This window comes from Salvelinus sp. IW2-2015, linkage group LG8, assembly GCF_002910315.2.
Source record: "Salvelinus sp. IW2-2015 linkage group LG8, ASM291031v2, whole genome shotgun sequence".
NCBI lineage: Eukaryota > Metazoa > Chordata > Actinopteri > Salmoniformes > Salmonidae > Salvelinus > Salvelinus sp. IW2-2015.
Window position 1 is genome coordinate 47,222,368 of NC_036848.1, and position 19,490 is coordinate 47,241,857.

The following is a 19,490-nucleotide window of genomic DNA, read 5'->3' on the forward strand; positions in this document are numbered from 1 at the left end:
TAATCATGGGCATTTCCGGATTAATCGGTCGACCTCTACGTCAGACCAGGCGGAAATTCAGGATACTGCCCCCGACCCTAGAAAGGTTTAACTTGGGTCAAACGTTTTGGGTAGCCTTCCACAAGAAGTTGGGTGAATTTTGATCCATTCCTCCTGACAGAGCTGGTGTAACTTTGGTTGTAGGCCTCCTTGCTCGCACACACTTTTTCAGTTCTGCCCGCAAAATGTTCTGTGGGATTGAGGTCAGGGCTTTGTGATGGCCACTCCAATACCTTGACTTTGTTGTCCTTAACCATTTTGCCACAACTTTGGAAGTATGCTTGGGGTCATTGTCCATTTGGAAGACCCATTTGCGACTAAGCTTGAACTTCCTGACTGATGTCTTGAGATGTTGCTTCAATATATCCATATCATTTTCCATCCTCATGATGCCATCTATTTTGTGAAGTGCACCAGTCCTCCTGCAGCAAAGCACCCCACACAACATGATGCTGCCACCCTCTGTGCTTCACGTTTGGGATGGTGTTCTTCGGCTTGCAAGCCTCCCCCTTTTCCCTCCAAACATAACGATGGTCATTATGGCCAACAGTTCAATTTTTGTTTCATCAGCACCAGAGGACATTTCTCCAAAAGTACGATCTTTGTCCCCATGTGCAGTTGCAAACCGTAGTCTGCTTTTTTATGGCGGTTGGGGAAGTGGCTTTCTCTTGCTGAGCGGCCTTTCAGGTTATGTCGATATAGGACTCGTTTCACTGTGGATATAGATACTTTTGTACCCGTTTCCTCCAGCACCTTCACAAGGTCCTTTGCTGCTGTTCTGGGATTGATTTGCACTTTTCGCACCAAAGTACGTTAATCTCTGAGACAGAACGCGTCTCCTTCCTGAGAGGTATGACGGCTGCGTGGTCCTATGGTGTTTATACTTGCGTACTATTGTTTGTACAGATGAACGTGTACCTTCAGGTGTTTTGGAAATTGCTCCAAGGATGGCCAGACTTGTGGAGGTCTACATTTTTTTTTTTCTGAGGTCTTGGCTGATTTCTTTTTGATTTCCCCATGATGTCAAGCAAAAGAGGCACTGAGTTTGAAGGTAGGCGCTTGAAATACATCCACAGGTACACCTCCAATTGACTCAAATGATGTCAATTAGCCTATCAGAAGCTTCTAAGGCAAAGACATCATTTTCTGGATTTTCCCAAGCTGTTTAAAGGCACAGTCAACTTAGTGTATGTGAACTTCTGACCCACTGGAATTGTGAAATAATCTGTCTGTAAACAATTGTTGGAAAAATGACTTGTCATGCACAAAGTAGATGTCCAAAACTATAGTTTGTTAATTAACAAGAAGTGTGTGGAATGGTTGAAAAATGAGTTTTAACAACTAACCTAAGTGTATGTAAACTTCCGACTTCAACTGTATGTATGGGGGATCCCAGGAATCAAACCCACTATCCTGGCTTTGCAAGCGCGATGCTCTACCAACTGAGATACAGAGGACCTGTTAGGCATTAGACCTAGACTACCTTCGTCAGGACTGACTTACTCAGTTTATTTTTATTTATTTATTATTATTWTTTTTTTAAATAAAATTTACCCCCTGTTCTCCCCAATTTTCGTGGTATCCAATCGCTAGTAATTACTATCTTGTCTCATCGCTACAACTCCCGTACGGGCTCGGGAGAGACTAAGGTCGAACGCCATGCGTCCTCCGAAGCACAACCCAACCAAGCCAAGCCGCACTGCTTCTTAACACAGCGCGCCGCCAACCCGGAAGCCAGCCGCACCAATGTGTCGGAGGAAACACCGTGCACCCGCCCCCTTGGTTAGCGCGCACTGCGCCCGGCCCGCCACAGGAGTCGCTGGAGTGCGATGAGACAAGGATATCCCTACCAGCCAAACCCTCCCTAACCCGGACGACGCTAGGCCAATTGTGCGTCGCCCCACGGACCTCCCGGTCGCGGCCGGCTGCGACAGAGCCTGGGCGCGAACCCAGAGACTCTGGTGGCACAGCTTGCGCTGCGATGCAGTGCCCTAGACCACTGCGCCACCCGGGAGGCCCCTTACTCAGTTTATTTAACTAATGCCAATGTAAACACTGTTTCCTCTTCACAGACCTCAAGACCATTGCTTTTGAGGAAATCCATGTATAAAGACACTGATATCAAATTGAAAGGTAAGATTAGCCAATGTTTGATGTCATACTGTATATGGGAAATGCCTCGTGTAAGGGTGTCAAACAAATGAAAATCGGTTTCCTCGAGCATTTGTGAGAATTCTGCAAAATGTTTTGCTTTCACAAGAACTGAAAATAACCGTTTCAGGGTGCAATTTGCAAGATGCACATTCTATATGATATTAGCTTGTTTACAATCTGCAAAGGTACCATGCGACTCGCACTGCCCTGTCACAATACCTGGTACTCTGGTTCTAGATCTTCGACCCGCTACCAAAGATTGCCTATTATATTGAAAAGATAGTCAAGTGACCTTTTTAACAATGGAAATGCATGTTCTCAAAGATGGAAGGCAGGCAGGAGGAGGCGAGGTCAGGTGGGACCATTCTAGCCAATGAGACGGCAGATGCGCATGTGAACAACAGCCCATAGAGATAGATGGAGTACTCTTTATATCTGTGCCATTATAGCGTCTGTGACAGCATGGGCAACGCCATTGAGCCTATCTTCATTTTAAAGTAGTAAATTCTCTTCAGTGGCTGATTTTCTCCCAACTCATAGGAGTCCCCACCAAGTTGACTATTTTAAAATGGTGGGAACCATCAATGGCAATGTCCGTGCTTTATTTTATTAGGGTATCTTTTAGTCCTCATTTGTGCTAAAAAAGGGTTATATCCGTTAAGACAGTTAATCAAACTGCTACCCAGACTTTCTGCATTTCACCCCCTACCTACATGTACTTCAATCAATCAATCACCTAACCAAACCTACATGTACATATTTCCTCACTCAATCAACCCAACTACCTCGTACCCCAGTACACTGACTCTGTACCAGTACTCTTTGTATATAGCCTCGTTATTGTTATTTCTTATTGTTACTATTTTCTTATCTATTTGTAAATGTTCTTACTTTTTAACTGCATTGTTGGGAAAGGGCTCGTAAGTAAGCATTTCATGGTAATCTACACTTGTATTTGGGGTGTTTGTGACATTAAAATGTTATTTGATTTATCCGTGTCCTCTATCTCTAGGAAAACAGGCACAGCTCCAATATAGTTTTTTTTAAATAAATTGCCGAAATGTATARCAGTGCCACGTACAGTATCAGTCAAAAGGTTAGACACACCTACTCATTCCAGGGTTTTTCTATATTTTGACTATTTTCTACATTGTAGAATAATAGTGAAGACATCAAAACTATGAAATAACAACACATATGGAATCATGTAGTAACCAAAAAAGCCTTTCTGGCGCAGGCGTTCCGCTAGCGACCCACCTCGACAACATCCGATGAAATTGCAGAGCGCTAAATTCAAAATACAGAAATAGTCATAATAAACATTCATAAAAAATACAAGTGTTATAATAAAGATGAACTTCTTGTTCATCCAGCCGCTTTGTCAGATTTCAAAAAGGCTTTACGGCGAAAGCATACCATGCGATTATCTGAGGACAGTGCCCGCATACAAAAGCATACAAATAGGAATTACAAAAGTCAGAAATAGCGATAAAATTAATCACTTACCTTTGAAGACCTTCATATGGTTGCAGTCACAAGAGTCCCAGCTACACAATAAATGTTAGCTTTGTTCGATAAAGTCCCTCTTTATATCCCAAAAACTCTTGTTTTGTTGGCGCGTTTTGTTCAGTAATCCACTGGCTCAAAGGCGGTCAAAACATGCAGATGAATACATCCTAATAGTACCGGTAAAGTTCGTCGAAACATGTCAAACGATGTTTATAATTAATCCTCATGTTGTCAATTGTCTAAGTAATCGATAATATTTCAACTGGACAATAGCGTATTCAATAGAAAGGAAAAACAACGAAGGGCGTGCACTCGGTCATGCGCAAAACCAGCACTGCATGATTCTACAGTCCACTGACAGAAAGGTCTCATTCTTCTTCATTTTTCAGAAAACAAGCCTGAAACAATGTGTAAAGACTGACATCTAGTCAGCCAAATGAACTGCAATCTGGGTTCGAACCGATTAGATACTCTATAGGCATTCAATTGAAAACTACCCACATCAAAAAATCCCACTTCCTGGATGGATTTTCCTCAGGTTTTTGCCAGCCATATCAGTTCTGTTATACTCACAGACATTATTTTAACAGTTTTGGAAACTTTAGAGTTTTTTTCTTTCCAAATCTACCAATTATATGCATATCCTAGCTTCTGGGCCTGAGTAACAGGCAGTTTACTTTGGGCACGCTTCTCACCCAGATGTCAAAATACTGCCCCCAAGCCATAAGAAGTTTTAAACAAATCAAAATATATTTGAGATTCTTCAAGGTAGCCACCCTTTGCCTTGATGACAGCTTTGCACACTCTTGGCATACTCTCAACCAGCTTCATGAGGAATGCTTTTCCAAAGAGTCTTGAAGGAGTTCCCACATGTGCTGAGCACTTGTTGGCTGCTTTTCCTTCTCTCTGRTGTCCAACTCATCCCAAACCATCTCAATTGGGTTGAGGTCGGGTGATTGTGGAGGCCAGGTCATCTGATGCAGCACTCCATCACTGTCCTTCTTGGTCAAATAGCCCTTGCACAGCCTGGAGGTGTGTTTTGGGTCATTGTCCTGTTGAAAAAACAAATGATAGTCCCACTAAGCGCAAACCACATGCGATGGTGTATCACTGCAGAATGCTGTGGTAGCCATGCTGGTTAAGTGTGCCTTGAATTCTAAATCAAACAGTGTCACTGTCACACCACCTCCTCCATGCTTCACGTTGGGAACCACACATGCAGAGATCATCCGTTCACCTACTCTGCATCTCACGAAGACACGGTGGTTTGAACCAAAAATCTACAATATGGACTCTAGACCAAAGGACAGAATTCCACCGGTCTAATGTCCGTTGCTTGTGTTTCTTGGCCCAAGCAAGTCCCTTCTTATTGTTGTCCTTTAGTTGTGGTTTCTTTGCAGCAATTCAACCATGAAGGTCTGATTTTCACGCAGTCTTCTCTGAAAAGTTGATGTGTCTGTTACTTGAACTCTGAAGCATTTATTTGGGCTGCAATCTGAGGTGCAGTTAACTCTAATGAACGTATCTTCTGCAGTACAGCTAGCTCTGGGTCTTCCTTTCCTGTGGCAGTCCTCATGAGAGACAGTTTCATCATAGCGCTTGATTGTTTTTGCGACTGCACTTGAAGAAACGTTAAAAGTTCTTGACATTTTCTGTATTGAATGACCTTCATGTGTTAAAGTAATGATGGACTGTCATTTCGCTTTGCTTATTTGAGCTGTTCTTGCCATAATATGGACTTCGTCTTTTACCAAATAGGGCTATCTTCTGTATACCACCCTTACTGTGTCACAACACAACTGATTGGCTCAAACGCATTAAGAAGGAAACAAATTCCACAAATTAACTTAACAAGGCACACCTGTTAATTTCAAATGCATTCCAGATGAATACATCATGAAGCTGGTTGAGAGAATGCCAAGAGTGTGCAAAGCTGTCAGCAAGGCAAAGGGTGGCTATTTGAAGAAAATCAAATATAAAATATGATTCCATATGTTCCATATACATTTGCTATTTTTGACAACCATCAGTAGATTTGAAAATGCGATGGAAACCCATTTAACTTGTATTTTTTATTTCGGGAATTTAACCGCAAAAGGGAATTTTATGTGCGCTACGTCATCACACACAGCATTTTATCTGCAACAGGTCAATTTGATGGAACAATGTGCATATTTATGCGGATTTTAGAATATTCACAAATCTGTTACCAATTGGATGGAAACATACCTAGTAACACTTTTTATTATTATTATTATTTTTTTTAAGTTGTGTCCTTTGGATGTCCAGAGGAGATGACTTTTACCATTCAATGGTACTTGAAATACTACCCCTGTCACAACGAGTTCAATAATATTGAGGTAAGTAAAGTACATGCACTAGCCTAGTTAGTGAGTTACTAGTACCATGTTAGTCTAAAGCAGGGGTCGGAAACAGGTGGCCCGGGGGCCAGAATAAGTTTTTAGTACAAAAATAAATTGTAAAATCACCAGGAATTCATCTAAAAATGAGTTTAATGTAGGAAATCTGTTCCCAATTATTCCCATGAGGGAAAAAAAGAACGTATATGTGATAGTGACTAAATGTAATCAAGGTATGAAATTATTGTATTTGAAAAGAAAAATACATTTTTGGGCTTAGTTGTGGTCAATTTACAGTGTACAAATTATTGTAGTTATATTCCGGCCTTCCGCTCCGACAAAAATCGGCCTGTGGCCGAATCTAGTTTCCTACCCCTGGTCTATAAGTTGAAATCAGATATGGGTGTGTGGAGCATAGAGTGAGTGTTTGCCATAGTCATCTTTCATTGTCACCACCTTCATTTGTTTAGGATTCCTATGGTAGTGCCACATTTTGACAGTTGGTGTGAATTACCAGTTGACTGTAATATGTACTTTTGGAGTTACATTTCCTTTGAGCAATGAGATTTAAAAGTATGTCTTCCTACATTCAACTACTAATAAATATTGTATTTATAAAAAATATCTGAACTTTGATATAAATCATTACTTTCAAGGAAATGTATGAGAGGACGCCACTGAGTCGAGGACAGAGTATGGATCCTAACCCTCTAGGACAAGGGGAATGCATTGAGCACAAGCACAAGCCCTTGACCTGCAACAATGACCTGCGATACTTCCCAATGCTAAATGTAAGGGCTTATAGGTTACATACAGTACATGAGTTAACTTCCATTACAGGGCTTTTCACACTACTGAACTGAGCAGGCCTGGTTACTCAGCTACCATAGTTGCTTGAGCCGTACTGAAAAGGACAGGGTGAAAACAAAATATTCAAGCCACAGTTTTGTTCGGGTCGGCTCAATAGTTTGAAAAGGATACAGTGCATTCAGAAAGTATTCAGACCCCTTCCCTTTTCCACGTTTTGTTACATTACAGCATTATTCTAAAATTGACTCGAAATTGAGGTRGGGTGCATCCTGTTTCCATTGATCATCATAGAGATGTTTCTACAAGTTGATTGGACTGCACCTGTGGTAAATTCAATTGATTGGACATGATTTGGAAAGGCACACACCTGTCTATATAAGGTCCCACAGTTGACGGTGCATGTCAGAGTAAAAACCAAGAGCTCCGTAGAGCTCAAAGACAGGATTGTGTCGAGGCACAGATCTGGGGAAGGGTACRAAAACATTTCTGCAGCATTGAAGGTCCCCAAGAAGACAGTGGCCTCCATCATTCTTAAATGGAAACAGTTTGGAACCACCAAGACTCTTCCTAGAGGTGGTCGCCCGGCCAAACAGCAATCGGGAGAGAAGGGCCTTGTTCAGGGAAGTGACCAAGAACCCGATGGTCACTCTGACCGAGCACCAGAGTTCCTCTGTGGAGATGGGAGAACCTTCCAGAAGGACAACCTTCTCAGCAGCACGCCAACAATCAGGCCTTTATGGTTGAGTGGCCAGAGGGAAGTCACTCTTCAGTAAAAGGCACATGACAGCCCGCTTGGAGTTTGCCAAAAGGCACCTAAAGGACTGTCAGACCATGAGAAAAAAGATTCTCTGGTCTGATGAAACTAAGATTGAACTGTTTGGCCTGTATGCCAAGCGTCACGTCTGGAGGAAACCTGGCCCCATCCCTATGGTGAAGCATGGTGATGGCAGCATCATGCTCTGAGAATGTTTTTCAGCAGCAGGGCCTGGGCGACTAGTCAGGATCGAGGGAAAGATGAACAGAGCGATCCTTGATGAGAGAATTTATACAAATCTGTTTTTGCTTTGTCATTATGGGGTGTTGTGTGTAGATTGGGGGGGGGATATTTAATAAATTGTATGATAAGGCTGTAACGTAACAACATGTGGGAAAAGGTCAAGGCGTCTGAATACTTTCCGAATGTACTTGTTGTTTGAGTTACTGACAACTTACTATGACAACTTTGTTTCAGAAAGCCAAGGTGGAACCACGGACAGTTGTCCCGCCCATGGAAGGGGCAGCACCGGTGAGCTGCTATGATGGGGTCATGGTGTTTGCATCACTTTTTTAGCACACACTCATTCAGCTATTGCCTTCGGCTGTTGCCAATTCCTAAGGTCATTGTCAATGAGCATAGGAGTTGCCGTTGGCCATATACAGCATGTACTACGAGATCTGGGACCAGGCTATCACTTTTCAGATTCTCTTACATTTCTGGGATTTCTAAATACATTGCATAATGCAATTTTTAAAACAAATGTTGGTTCAATCCTACTCAGGGTTCGGATGAGAACTACACCAAATGGACGATGGAGGAGTACGACAAAGTCAGCGGTGTGAAGAATGCCAGTGTGTCACTTAAAGATGATGTCATTGCCACCACGTGGAAGGATGGCCCCTATCTGTTTGTGGTGGTGATTAAATCTAACAAACAGGAAGCCAACTGGAATTTAACTGGTGGGTTCGCTACATTAACCACCATGCGCCTCAGCTGGGTTGTGTTCATTAGGCACCAAACACAAAAATACAGACTGAAACAACAGGGAGGGACCACCAGAACTAACAGAAGAACATTTACTGGGCGTAACTAGCTAGCTGGACTCATTTTTGTTTTCTGTTGCAAAAATGTTATGATCTACCCTAATGAACACGACCCAGTTCTTGAATGTCAAACTTGCCCGTGAGGCTTACCAAAATGGAAATTACATTTCTTTAGTCAGCCTAAATACTAATTGAAATGATTTAAAATAATAATATATTGGCTACTGTTTTGATCACGTTGCTCAATGTTGTATGTTGTAACCCTGATTTATTTTCTGCGTTATGAAAAGCTGATGTATACACTGTTTATATTTCCAGTAAACATTGTAATGAAAGGAACTCACGGCTACATCTCCATCACTGAATGGCCTCTCATGATCGTGAGTATACATTTCATTTATTATATCCTTTGAGTTGGGACAGATTCAATTAAACATTGTCACATTAAATAAACAGTCAGATGCATTGCACCATGACACTTTAGCTCATGCTAATTTCCAGTAATTGTCCCTAGTCAAATATATAATGTAGGCTTAATCATTGTCATAGATTGCAGACACCTGTTTTACTCATCAAATTGTATTAGTCACATGCGCCGAATACAACAGCTGTAGACCATACAGTGAAATGCTTACTTACGGGCCCCTAACCAACAATGCAGTTTAAAAACAAATATGGATAAGAAATAAAAGTAACAAGTAATTAAATAGCAGCAGTAAAATAACAATAGCAAGACTATATACAGGGGGGTACCGGTACAGAGTCAATTTACGGGGGCACTGGTTAGTTGAGGTAATATGTACATGTAGGTAGAGTTATTAAAGTGACTATGCATAGATGATAACAACAGAGTAGCAGCGGTGTAAAGGTGGGGGGGGGGGGTCAGCAATGCAAGTAGTCTGGGTAGCCATTTGATCAGGTTTTCAGGAGTCTTATTGCTTGGGGTTGAAGCTGTTCAGAAGCCTCTTGGACCTAGAGTTGGCGCTCTGGTACTGCTTGTCGTGCGGTAGCAGAGAGAACAGTCTATGACTAGGGTGGCTGGAGTCTTTGACAATTTTTAGGGCCTTCCTCTGACACCGCCTGGTATAGAGGTCCTGGATGGCAGGAAGCTTGGCCCCGGTGATGTACTGTGCCGTTCGCACTACCCTCTGTAGTGACTTGCGGTCGTAGGCCGAGCAGTTGCAATACCAGGCAGTGATGCAACCAGTCAGGATGCTCTCGATGGTGCAGCTGTAGAACCTTTTGAGGATCTGAGGACCCATGCCAAATATTTTCAGTCTCCTGAGGGGGAATAGGTTTTGTTGTGCCCTCTTCACGACTGTCTTGGTGTGCTTGGACTATGTTAGTTTGTTGGTAACGTGGACACCAAGGAACTTGAAGCTCTCAACCTGCTCCACTGCAGCCCCCCGTGCTCTCCTCTTTTTCCTGTAGTCAACAATCATCTCCTTTGTCTTAATCACGTTGAGGGAGAGGTTGTTCTCCTGGCAACACACGACCAGGTCTCTGGCCTCCTCCCTATAGGCTGTCTTGTCGTTGTCGGTGATCAGGCCTACTACTGTTGTGTTTTCGGCAAACTTAATGATGGTGTTGGAGTTGTGCCTGACCGTGCAGTCATGAGTGAACAGTGAGTGCAGGAGGGGACTGAGCACGCACCACTGAGGGGCCCGTGTTGAGGATCAGTGTGGCGGACGTTACCTACCCTTACCACCTGGGGGGTGGCCTGTCTGGAAGTCCAGGATCCAGTTAAAAAGGGAGGTGTTTAGTCCCAGGGTCCTTAGCTTATTGATAAGCTTTGAGGGCACTATGGTGTTGAATTCTGAGCTGTAGTCAATGAACAGCATTCTCACATAGGTGTTCATTTTGTCCAAGTGTGAAAGAGCAGTGTGGAGTGCAATAGTGGGTCTAGGGTTTCTGGGATGATGGTGTTGATTTGAGCCATGACCAGCCTTTCAAAGCACTTCATGGCTACAGATGTGAGTGCTATGGGTCGGTAGTCATTTAGGCAGGTTACCTTAGTGTTCTTGGGCACAGGCACTATAGTGGTCTGCTTAAAATATGTTGGTATTACGGACTCGGACAGGGAGAGGTTGATAATGTCAGTGAAGACACTTGCCAGTTTGTCAGCGCATGCTTGCAGTACACGTCCTGGTAAACCGTCTGGCCCTGGGGCCTTGTGAATCTTGACCTGTTTAAAGGTCTTACTCAAATTGGCTACGGAGAGTGTGATCACACAGTCTTCCGGAACAGCTGGTGTTCTCATGCATGTTTCAGTGTTATTTGCCTCAAAGCGAGCATAGATGTAGTTTAGCTCGTCTGGTAGGCTCGTGTCACTGGGCAGCTCTCGTCTGTGCTTCCCTTTATAGTCTGTAATGGTTTACAACCCCTGCCACGTCCGACGAGCATCAGAGCCGGTGTAGTACGATTTGATCTTAGTCCTGTATTGACGTTTGATGGTTCGTCGGAGGGCATAGCGGGATTTCTTATAAGCTTCCGGGTTAGAGTCCCGCTCCTTGAAAGCAGCAGCTCTAGCCTTTAGCTCAATGCGGATGTTGCCTGTAATCCATGGCTTCTGGTTCGGGTATGTACAGTCATGGCCAAAAGTTGTGAGAATGACACAGATATTAATTTTCACAAAGTCTGCTGCCTCAGTTTGTATGATGGCAATTTGCATATACTCCAGAATGTTATGGATTGATCAGATGAATTGCAATTAATTGCAAAGTCCCTCTTTGCCATGCAAATTACCTGAATCCCCCCAGAAAACATTTCCACTGCATTTCAGCCCTGCCACAAAAGGACCAGCTGACATTGTCAGTGATTCTCTCATTAACACAGGTGTGAGTGTTGACAAGGACAAGGCTGGAGATCACTCTGTCATGCTGATTGAGTTCGAATAACAGACTAGAAGCTTCAAAAGGAGGGTGGTGCTTGGAATCATTGTTCTTTCTCTGTCAACCATGGTTACCTGCAAGGAACCATGTGCCGTCACCATTGCTTTGTACAAAAAGGGCTTCACAGGCAAGGATATTGCTGCCAGTATGATTGCACCTAAATCAACCATTTATCGGATCATCAAGAACTTCAAGGAGAGTGGTTCAATTGTTGTGAAGAAGGCTTTAGGGTGCCCAAGAAAGTCCAGCAAGCGCCAGGACCGTCTCCTAAAGTTGATTCAGCTGCGGGATCGGGGCACCACCAGTACAGAGCTTGCTCAGGAATGGCAGCAGGCAGGTGTGCGTGCATCTGCACGCACAGTGAGGCGAAGACTTTTGGAGGATGGCCTGGTGTCAAGAAGGGCAGCAAAGAAGCCACTTCTCTCCAGGGAAAACATCAGGGACAGACTGATATTCTGCAAAGGTACAGGGATTGGACTGCTGAGGACTGGGGTAAAGTAATTTTCTCTGACAAATCCCCTTTCCGATTGTTTGGGGCATCTGGAAAAGAGCTTGTCCGAAGAAGACAAGGTGAGCGCTACCCTCAGTCCTGTGTCATGCCAACAATAAAGCATCCTGAGAACATTCATGTGTGGGGGTTGCTTCTCAGCCAAGGGAGTGGGCTCACTCACAATTTTGCCTAAGAACACAGCCATGAATAAAGAATAGTACCAACACATCCTCCGAGAGCAACTTCTCCCAATTATCCAGGAACAGTTTGGTGACGAACAATGCCTTTTCCAGCATGATGGCGCACCTTGCCAAAAGGCAAAAGTGATAACTAAGTGGCTCGGGGAACAAAACATCAATATTTTGGGTCCATGGCCAGGAAACTCCCCAGACCTTAATCCCATTGAGAACTTCTGGGCAATCCTCAAGAGGTGGGTGGACAAACAAAAACCCACAAATTCTGACAAACTCCAAGCATTGATTATGCAAGAATGGGCTGCCAGAAGTTAATTGACAGCATGCCAGGGCGGATTGCAGAGGTCTTGAAAAAGAAGGGTCAACACTGCAAATATTTACTCTTTGCATCAAATTCATGTAATTGTCAATACAAGCCTTTGACACTTATGAAATGCTTGTAATTATACTTCAGTATTCCATAGTAACATCTGACAAAAATATCTAAAGACACTGAAGCAGCAAACTTAATATTTGTGTCATTCTCAAAAGTTTTGCCTACGACTACGTACGGTCACTGTGGGGACGACGTCATCGATGCCCTCATTGATGAAGCCAATGGCTGATGTCGTGTACTCCTCAATGGCATCGGAGGAATCTCGGAACATATTCCAGTCTGTGCTAGCAAAGCAGTCCTGTAGTTTAGCATCTGCTTCTTCTGACCACTTTTTTATTGATCTAGTCATTGGTGCTTCCTGTTATAATTTTAGCTTGTAAGCAGGAATCAGGAGGATAAAATTATGGTCAAATTTGCCAAATGGAGGGCGAGGGAGAGTTTTGTGTGCGTCTCTGTGTGTGGAGTAAAGGTGATCCAGAGTCTTTAAAAAAAAAAAAAAAATCCTCTCGTTCTACATTTGACATGCTGATAGAAATTTGGTGAAACGGATTTAAGTTTCCCTGCATTAAAGACCCTGGCTACTGGGTGAGCGTTTTGTTTGCTTATGGCGGAATACAGCTCATTCAATGCCGTCTTCGTGCCAGCCTCTTACTGTCGTGGTATGTAAAGTAAATATAACTCTCTAGGTAGATGGTGTGGTCTACAGTTTATCATGAGATTACCTCAGACTAGCAATAGCTTGAGACTTCCTTAGATATCGTGCACCAGCTGTTATTTACAAAAATACATGTTCTCTCCTGCCGGTGCAGTGTATAACTAGCCAGCTGTATGTTGATAGTGTCGTCGTTCAGCCACAACTTCGTGAAGCATAAGATATTACAGTTTTGAATGTCCCGTTGGTAGTTTATTCTTCCGCGTAGGTCATCTATTTTATTGTCCAAAGATTGCATGTTTCACTTGCAGGGTTTTGTGTTGTCTATGTAATATAATACTGTATATGCCATTTATTCAAAGCGTCTTAGTCATGAGCGCATATATTTCAACATACGTGTGGCCCTGGGGATCGAGCGCACAACCGTGGCGATGCAAGTGCCATGCTCAACCAACCAGGCCATATAGGACCTTGTTGTTGGTTCAGATGACTAAAGACCTTTTCAGGCCTGATGAAACTGGATGCTGTGCAGTCATAGGTCTGACAGTGATCAAACAAACCAGTTTGTCAAACTTTATGATGTACTTTTGGGGGTGCGTTCCAACTCCCCACATGCCTAGGTTTTGGCTTAGCGGGCTAATGCGCTCTTCAGGCATGCAGGAGAGCCAGGTTAAAACCCTGTATCATTGTAGTTGAGTTAATATGTTTTAACACCCATCTCTTTCCCTCAGTTCTACATGGTGATGTGTATAGTGTACATCCTGTACGCGTTACTCTGGTTCATGTGGGCTGCCTGCTACTGGAAGGACTTACTGCGGATCCAGTTCTGGATAGCTGGAGTCATCTTTCTGGGCATGGTGGAGAAGGCTGTGTTCTGTGCTGAGTACGAGAACACCAACGGTGTCGGGGCAGCTTGTGAGTCTACACCACGACTAATACTACTACTAAACTACACCGAGCTCTCTGAGTGGTTTAAAGAGTAGTAAGATCCTCTGTATAGGAGCATGGTGAAGGCTGTGTATGAGAACAACGGTGTCAGGGGCAGCTTGTGAGTTTACAGTACACTATACCCAGCTCTCACATTGATCCGGTCCCATTTCCCTCCCTACCCTTTCCTCTTGGCACTAAATGTCAATTTTTTTGCAAATCTGTATGGTCTGAATAGGCGGGTATGGTCTTGTTAGCAGTTGATATTCCTCTTCAATAACACAGACCCCAAAGCAAATCAGGGGGAAGAAAATAGGTTAATTCTTATTCAAAGAGAACGAATCATGCGGGGAGGGAGATGGTAGATGTTCATGCTCCCCTGTCCTCAGCGATTCTCTCCTGTGCTTCTCTCCACAGAACAAAGGGACAGGATGTACTTTATAACCCAGCCCTAGCCTGTAGTTGACCAATTAGAATGCCTTGCAATAAACTGGGCCAATGGCCAAATAACTATCCTATTTCAGGCTCGATGACAAATTCCTCCCATGTCTCTGACCCATTGATCAATAATTCCCTATTACATAAAAAACACTTTCCATTGATCGTTAGTACTCTATTTACTTTTAGTCCTCTTGACCTCTCGTACACTGCGTTGTGTATCTATCTTCAACATATTCTTAGTCTGAATAGGCAGGTATGGTCTGAATAGACAGGTATAAGCAGTGTAGTGATGATGGTGCTTCCACCATATTGCTTCTACCTTACAGATTTGCTTAGAGCCAAYGGGGAGGTTTAGGGAGTGTTATTATTCCGAGCAATACATCGTTTTTCTGCCTTGTGCGAGAGACCATGCATTCCAATGTTCTTGTTTTCAGCTCCAGGCCTGTTGATCTTTGCTGAGCTCATCTCTGCCCTGAAGAGAACCCTGGCACGGCTGCTGGTCATTATTGTTAGTCTGGGATATGGTATAGTCAAGTAAGTTGAGAAAATAAAGGTCATCGCTCACTCCCTGTCACTCCCAATCCTTTGATAGGTTAGCCTGCTATCTATATTTAGTACATGTTCCTGCATTTTGTGTGTTTCCTGTCAGGCCTCGACTGGGTACAGTGATGCACAGAGTGGTGGGACTAGGCGTCCTGTACTTTGCCTTTGCTGCTATCGAAGGTGTGCTTAGGATCACTGGGGTAAGGAGTTTTCCTGATTTTGCTCCAGTGAGCTTGCGTTCAAAATGTGACATTTCAGTTCTAGATGGGCTGCTGTTTTTCCCTTGTGAGTTATGGGAATTACTTTCAATAAATGTATATTCACTAAAGGTTCGTGACAATGGCCTTTCCCTCATCACAATCGTTGTTCTAGTTGTGATGGACTCCTGTATCGTCTGGTTCATATCCTTAATCCAATTATCATCCGGAGTTTATAATAATACTCCATAATGCACATCTATTGGTCTATAATAACAAAATATGCCTACTTGTCTTGTTAGCCTTGTCTGACACTTGTCTGTCAGTACAGAATTTTACACATTTTGCTATTGCTTACTAATACGTTTTCATAAGTCTCACTAATAGACTAGGTGCTGGGGTTATGTGTGTTGTACAATTTAAACTGGAGTTTGGGTTGTATACCTTAATTTGTATACTAAATTATGTTTCAGTGGGTGATTTTCTTTGGTTACTGCTCTGGTGATAGAGAACAGAACCTATCTACCCCACTCACTTTTTCTTCCTCTGTTTCTTCTGTCTCTCTCTTGATGTTAATCTTGCGCTCTGACTCTCATATTTCTCTCTCTAAACTCTCATCCACACTTTCCCCACCTGCTCTCCTCTCCTATTTATCTATCTTACTCTCAACTTGTATTCTCTCCTCTTCTCTTCCGCTCTCCCCCTTTCTCCTGTCCTCCCTCAGGCGAAAGACTCTGACCTGGCTTTGTTGGCCAACATTCCTCTGGCTCTGCTTGACTCCTCTCTCTGCTGGTGGATATCCTTTGGTGTGCCTATAGCCCTGCTTGGGCTCCTCTGTCCCCTGGGGGCCCCCCTATCCCTGGTCCCTACCTGGGGCTTCTCTAATCCTCAGTCTGGGGGCCTACTCTGACTCTCCCTGGGCTTGAGGGTCCCCTGCTTCTATCAAAGGGTTCAGTCCAAATCCAAAGGGTCTCTGCATGTTAACCCACTAGCTACATGCTAACCCTCTGCCTCTCACAGCTAGCTTCTCCTGACATATATAATTAGAGAGCATGAGAGATTAGATTATTTGCTAACTCACAGCTAGCTAACCTGGAAGTCTACAAGTAGAGGTCAAGTAGTCCGGCCCCTTTACCTGGGGCCTCATTTGTTCTTCGGGTCAATCAACATTCCAACACCTTAACCCACTAGCTACCACTCACAGAGGGCACATAATCCGACCTTGCATGCTGTTTTCCCTGCTGACTTTGCTGGGTGAAGTCTGTCAGTTACTCTACATACTGTCAGTGTCTACTGTCTAGCCCAGAGGTTGTTTCCTTGACTGCCTCCTAACATATTCGTGAGCCTGGCTCAAACTATAAAGACACTGAAGCTGAGGAGAAACCCAGTCAAACTGTCTCTCTACAGACACTTCACGAACACACTCATCTTTGCCATCATAGGTGAGTGAAGTTGTTAAATTGATGTAGTCTTTTCCCAGCACCGGATACCGGTCATACATTCATTCAATCAAAGTAGTCTAGTGATGATCACACATTTTTTTCCTTCTTTAGCTTCAATCATTTTCATGGTGTGGACGACAAAAAAATTCAGGCTAGCAGATTGTCAGTCGGTAAGAATACATCTCTCTGTTTTTAAATGTCTTGTGTTTCAAACGTTTAAATAGAAAATATACAAATGTGTGTTATCCAGTTCTTCTGGATCAATGTTTTTAGCTTGCTCTGTATTTCTTGAGACGAATATCGAATCAACAGTTAAGATTTGTTATTTTACGAACACCTTCAATTATGTGGCTGTTTAACCTCCTTTAGTTGAATGCAGTGATTTAAAAGAATGTCTGCTAAATAACAAAAATGTAAATATCCTGAATCCACGTGACTGARACGTTTGCGTCGTCCTGTGTGGCCAGGACTGGATGGAGCTGTGGGTAGATGATGCCTTCTGGAGGTTCCTCTTCTCCATCATACTGCTGGTTATCATGTTCTTATGGAGACCATCTGCTAACAACCAGAGGTGATGATTGATTTGGCTGTTATATAACAGACATTTGCATTGATCTAAGTGTTATCATCCTGCACCTTAGCTACCTTGTTGAGTGTACTGTAGATTTCACAATGGCAATATGTTGACGTATCAAACCACCACCAACAGTCAGTCAGGGAGAAAGTGCCTCACCTTTCGACTCTTCAAAGCTTCACAGAAGAAACACAAACTTAAACGGTCTTTCTCTAAATGGAGCTTTATAACTATTCATAATGTTTAACTTCCTTTGTTCTCATCAGGTATGCATTCACTCCTCTGATGGATGACTCTGATGATGAGATCGAGGAGTTCCTGGTGTCAGCTAATTTGGGTACAGTACAGTTCACTTAGTGAGAATGAAAACCCTACTATTTCACTGTTTCATTGTTTAAACATTGACCATTGATCCCCAAAAATGTTTCTCTCTCTACACAGCTGACGGCATAAAGTTGAGAGCAACCAACTCCAGGAGTGAGACGAACGGTTCAGCCAAGCCTTCAGGACCCAACCCGGTTAGTATCAAACGTTCAGTTCAACTTCATTGCCCCGGAGGTAATAAATTAAGAAAGGCAAAGTCCGTTTACAAGTATCGAATCTATATGAACGCAAAGTACTCCACATATAAATATGGTATACAAACAAGTCAATCTTATGTTATTTATTTTTTTCATTTTTCGTGGTATCCAATTGGTAGTTAGTCTTGTCTCATTGCTGCGACTCCCTTACGGACTCGGGAGAGGCGAAGGTCGAGAGCCGTGCGTCCTCAGAAACCCAACCAAGCCTCACTGCTTCTTCACACAATGCCCACATAACCTGGAAGCCAGGTTACCAATGTGTCGGAGGAAACACCGTACACCTGGCGACCGTGTCAGCGTGCACTGCGCCCGGCCCGCCACAGGAGTCGCTAGAGCACGATGGGACAAGAACATCCCTGCCAGCAAAACCCTCCCCTAACCCAGACAACGCTGGGCCAATTATGCCCCGCCACAATTGGCCCAGCGGGTCTCCCAGTCGCGGCTGGCTGCGACAGAGCCTGGACTCGAACCCAGAATCTCTAGTGGCACAGCTAGCACTGCAATGTTGTGCCTTAGACCACTGTGCCACTCGGGAGGCCCAGTCAATCTTTTCTGTCAGCACAGTCAATGGTCCACTTTCAGTTAACTGCACATGATGACATGACACTTTTGCTTACTCAAATGTTTGCACTTACGTGGCAATTCAAACACCCTACTGGCAGACATTAATGGAACATCTATGTAGTCTAGTAAATCACATGACTGAGTTTAAACAACAGGGGGCAGCGTGGAGTAATTATCTATTTTTTTTCTCTTCTGTCATTCTCTTTACCAATCTGTCCAGGATGAAGACATGAAATGGGTGGAAGAGAACATTCCTACCTCTTTAACAGACATGTAAGCATGACTTAACAAAAAATAATAGATGTGTTTAAAAGTGATCAACATTAGGCGGTTGTATAAAAGCACGTTTTGTCTTTTCCTCTTTCATTATAGAGCGTTGCCTGTTCTTCTCGACTCGGATGAGGTATGTGTATCCTTAACACAATAGGTCTCAAATTTGGCTCATTTCTGTCAATGGCAACACATGGTTTGCTTTACTGTGCATTTCCTTTAATGTTATTCAATTCTCAGATTGCAGTATTATATGTACAGTATTATATGTACAGACTATGATGTTAGAGAAATATATAATATATTCTCTATTTTTTTTACCAGGAAATCATGACCACAAAATATGAAATGTCCAAGATGGAGTAACATGGAAAGTCTTCCTCCTACCCACGGTGGATGCAGAGCATCTCTTCCTCGGATTCCTAATGCATGGCATGGAATAGACAGATCATCTGGAGCACGACACCTCTCCAATCCTAGTCCTAGGGCTGTTTAGGCTGAGACTCAGACCTCTGTTCCTCTGTACAACACTACTGTGGCTTAACGCAACACCTCTGACTTGGCGATCAGCAGGGTCCTATTCATTGGGCATCAAATGGAAGAAAATTGATTAAAACGGGGAGGTACTACTTCAACTTGTCAAATAAGAAATACTTGTTTTAGTTTTCCTTTCCAG

At 43.3% G+C, this 19,490-nt stretch overlaps 1 protein-coding gene across 2 annotated transcripts in view; it reads left to right on the top strand.

Moving 5' to 3' along the window:
* Window positions 1-19,435, top strand: part of tmem87b (transmembrane protein 87B) — a 23,760-nt gene extending 4,325 nt beyond the window's left edge. The window contains exons 2-19 of one of the 2 annotated variants that reach the window (XM_070444967.1): window positions 2,112-2,172; window positions 5,971-6,062; window positions 6,719-6,853; window positions 8,104-8,157; window positions 8,411-8,588; window positions 8,991-9,052; window positions 14,007-14,190; window positions 15,078-15,177; window positions 15,293-15,386; window positions 15,516-15,586; window positions 16,716-16,825; window positions 16,937-16,995; window positions 17,293-17,396; window positions 17,666-17,736; window positions 17,841-17,917; window positions 18,765-18,817; window positions 18,917-18,947; window positions 19,139-19,435. In XM_070444967.1, the coding sequence (XP_070301068.1) occupies window positions 2,112-2,172; window positions 5,971-6,062; window positions 6,719-6,853; window positions 8,104-8,157; window positions 8,411-8,588; window positions 8,991-9,052; window positions 14,007-14,190; window positions 15,078-15,177; window positions 15,293-15,386; window positions 15,516-15,586; window positions 16,716-16,825; window positions 16,937-16,995; window positions 17,293-17,396; window positions 17,666-17,736; window positions 17,841-17,917; window positions 18,765-18,817; window positions 18,917-18,947; window positions 19,139-19,180 (1,578 nt within the window). In that variant the 3' untranslated portion in view covers window positions 19,181-19,435. Of the gene's footprint in view, window positions 1-2,111; window positions 2,173-5,970; window positions 6,063-6,718; window positions 6,854-8,103; window positions 8,158-8,410; window positions 8,589-8,990; window positions 9,053-14,006; window positions 14,191-15,077; window positions 15,178-15,292; window positions 15,387-15,515; window positions 15,587-16,107; window positions 16,180-16,715; window positions 16,826-16,936; window positions 16,996-17,292; window positions 17,397-17,665; window positions 17,737-17,840; window positions 17,918-18,764; window positions 18,818-18,916; window positions 18,948-19,138 lie in introns of both variants that reach the window. The other variant, XM_023993582.3, reaches the window with a different exon arrangement.
* Window positions 19,436-19,490: the final 55 nt, after the last annotated feature.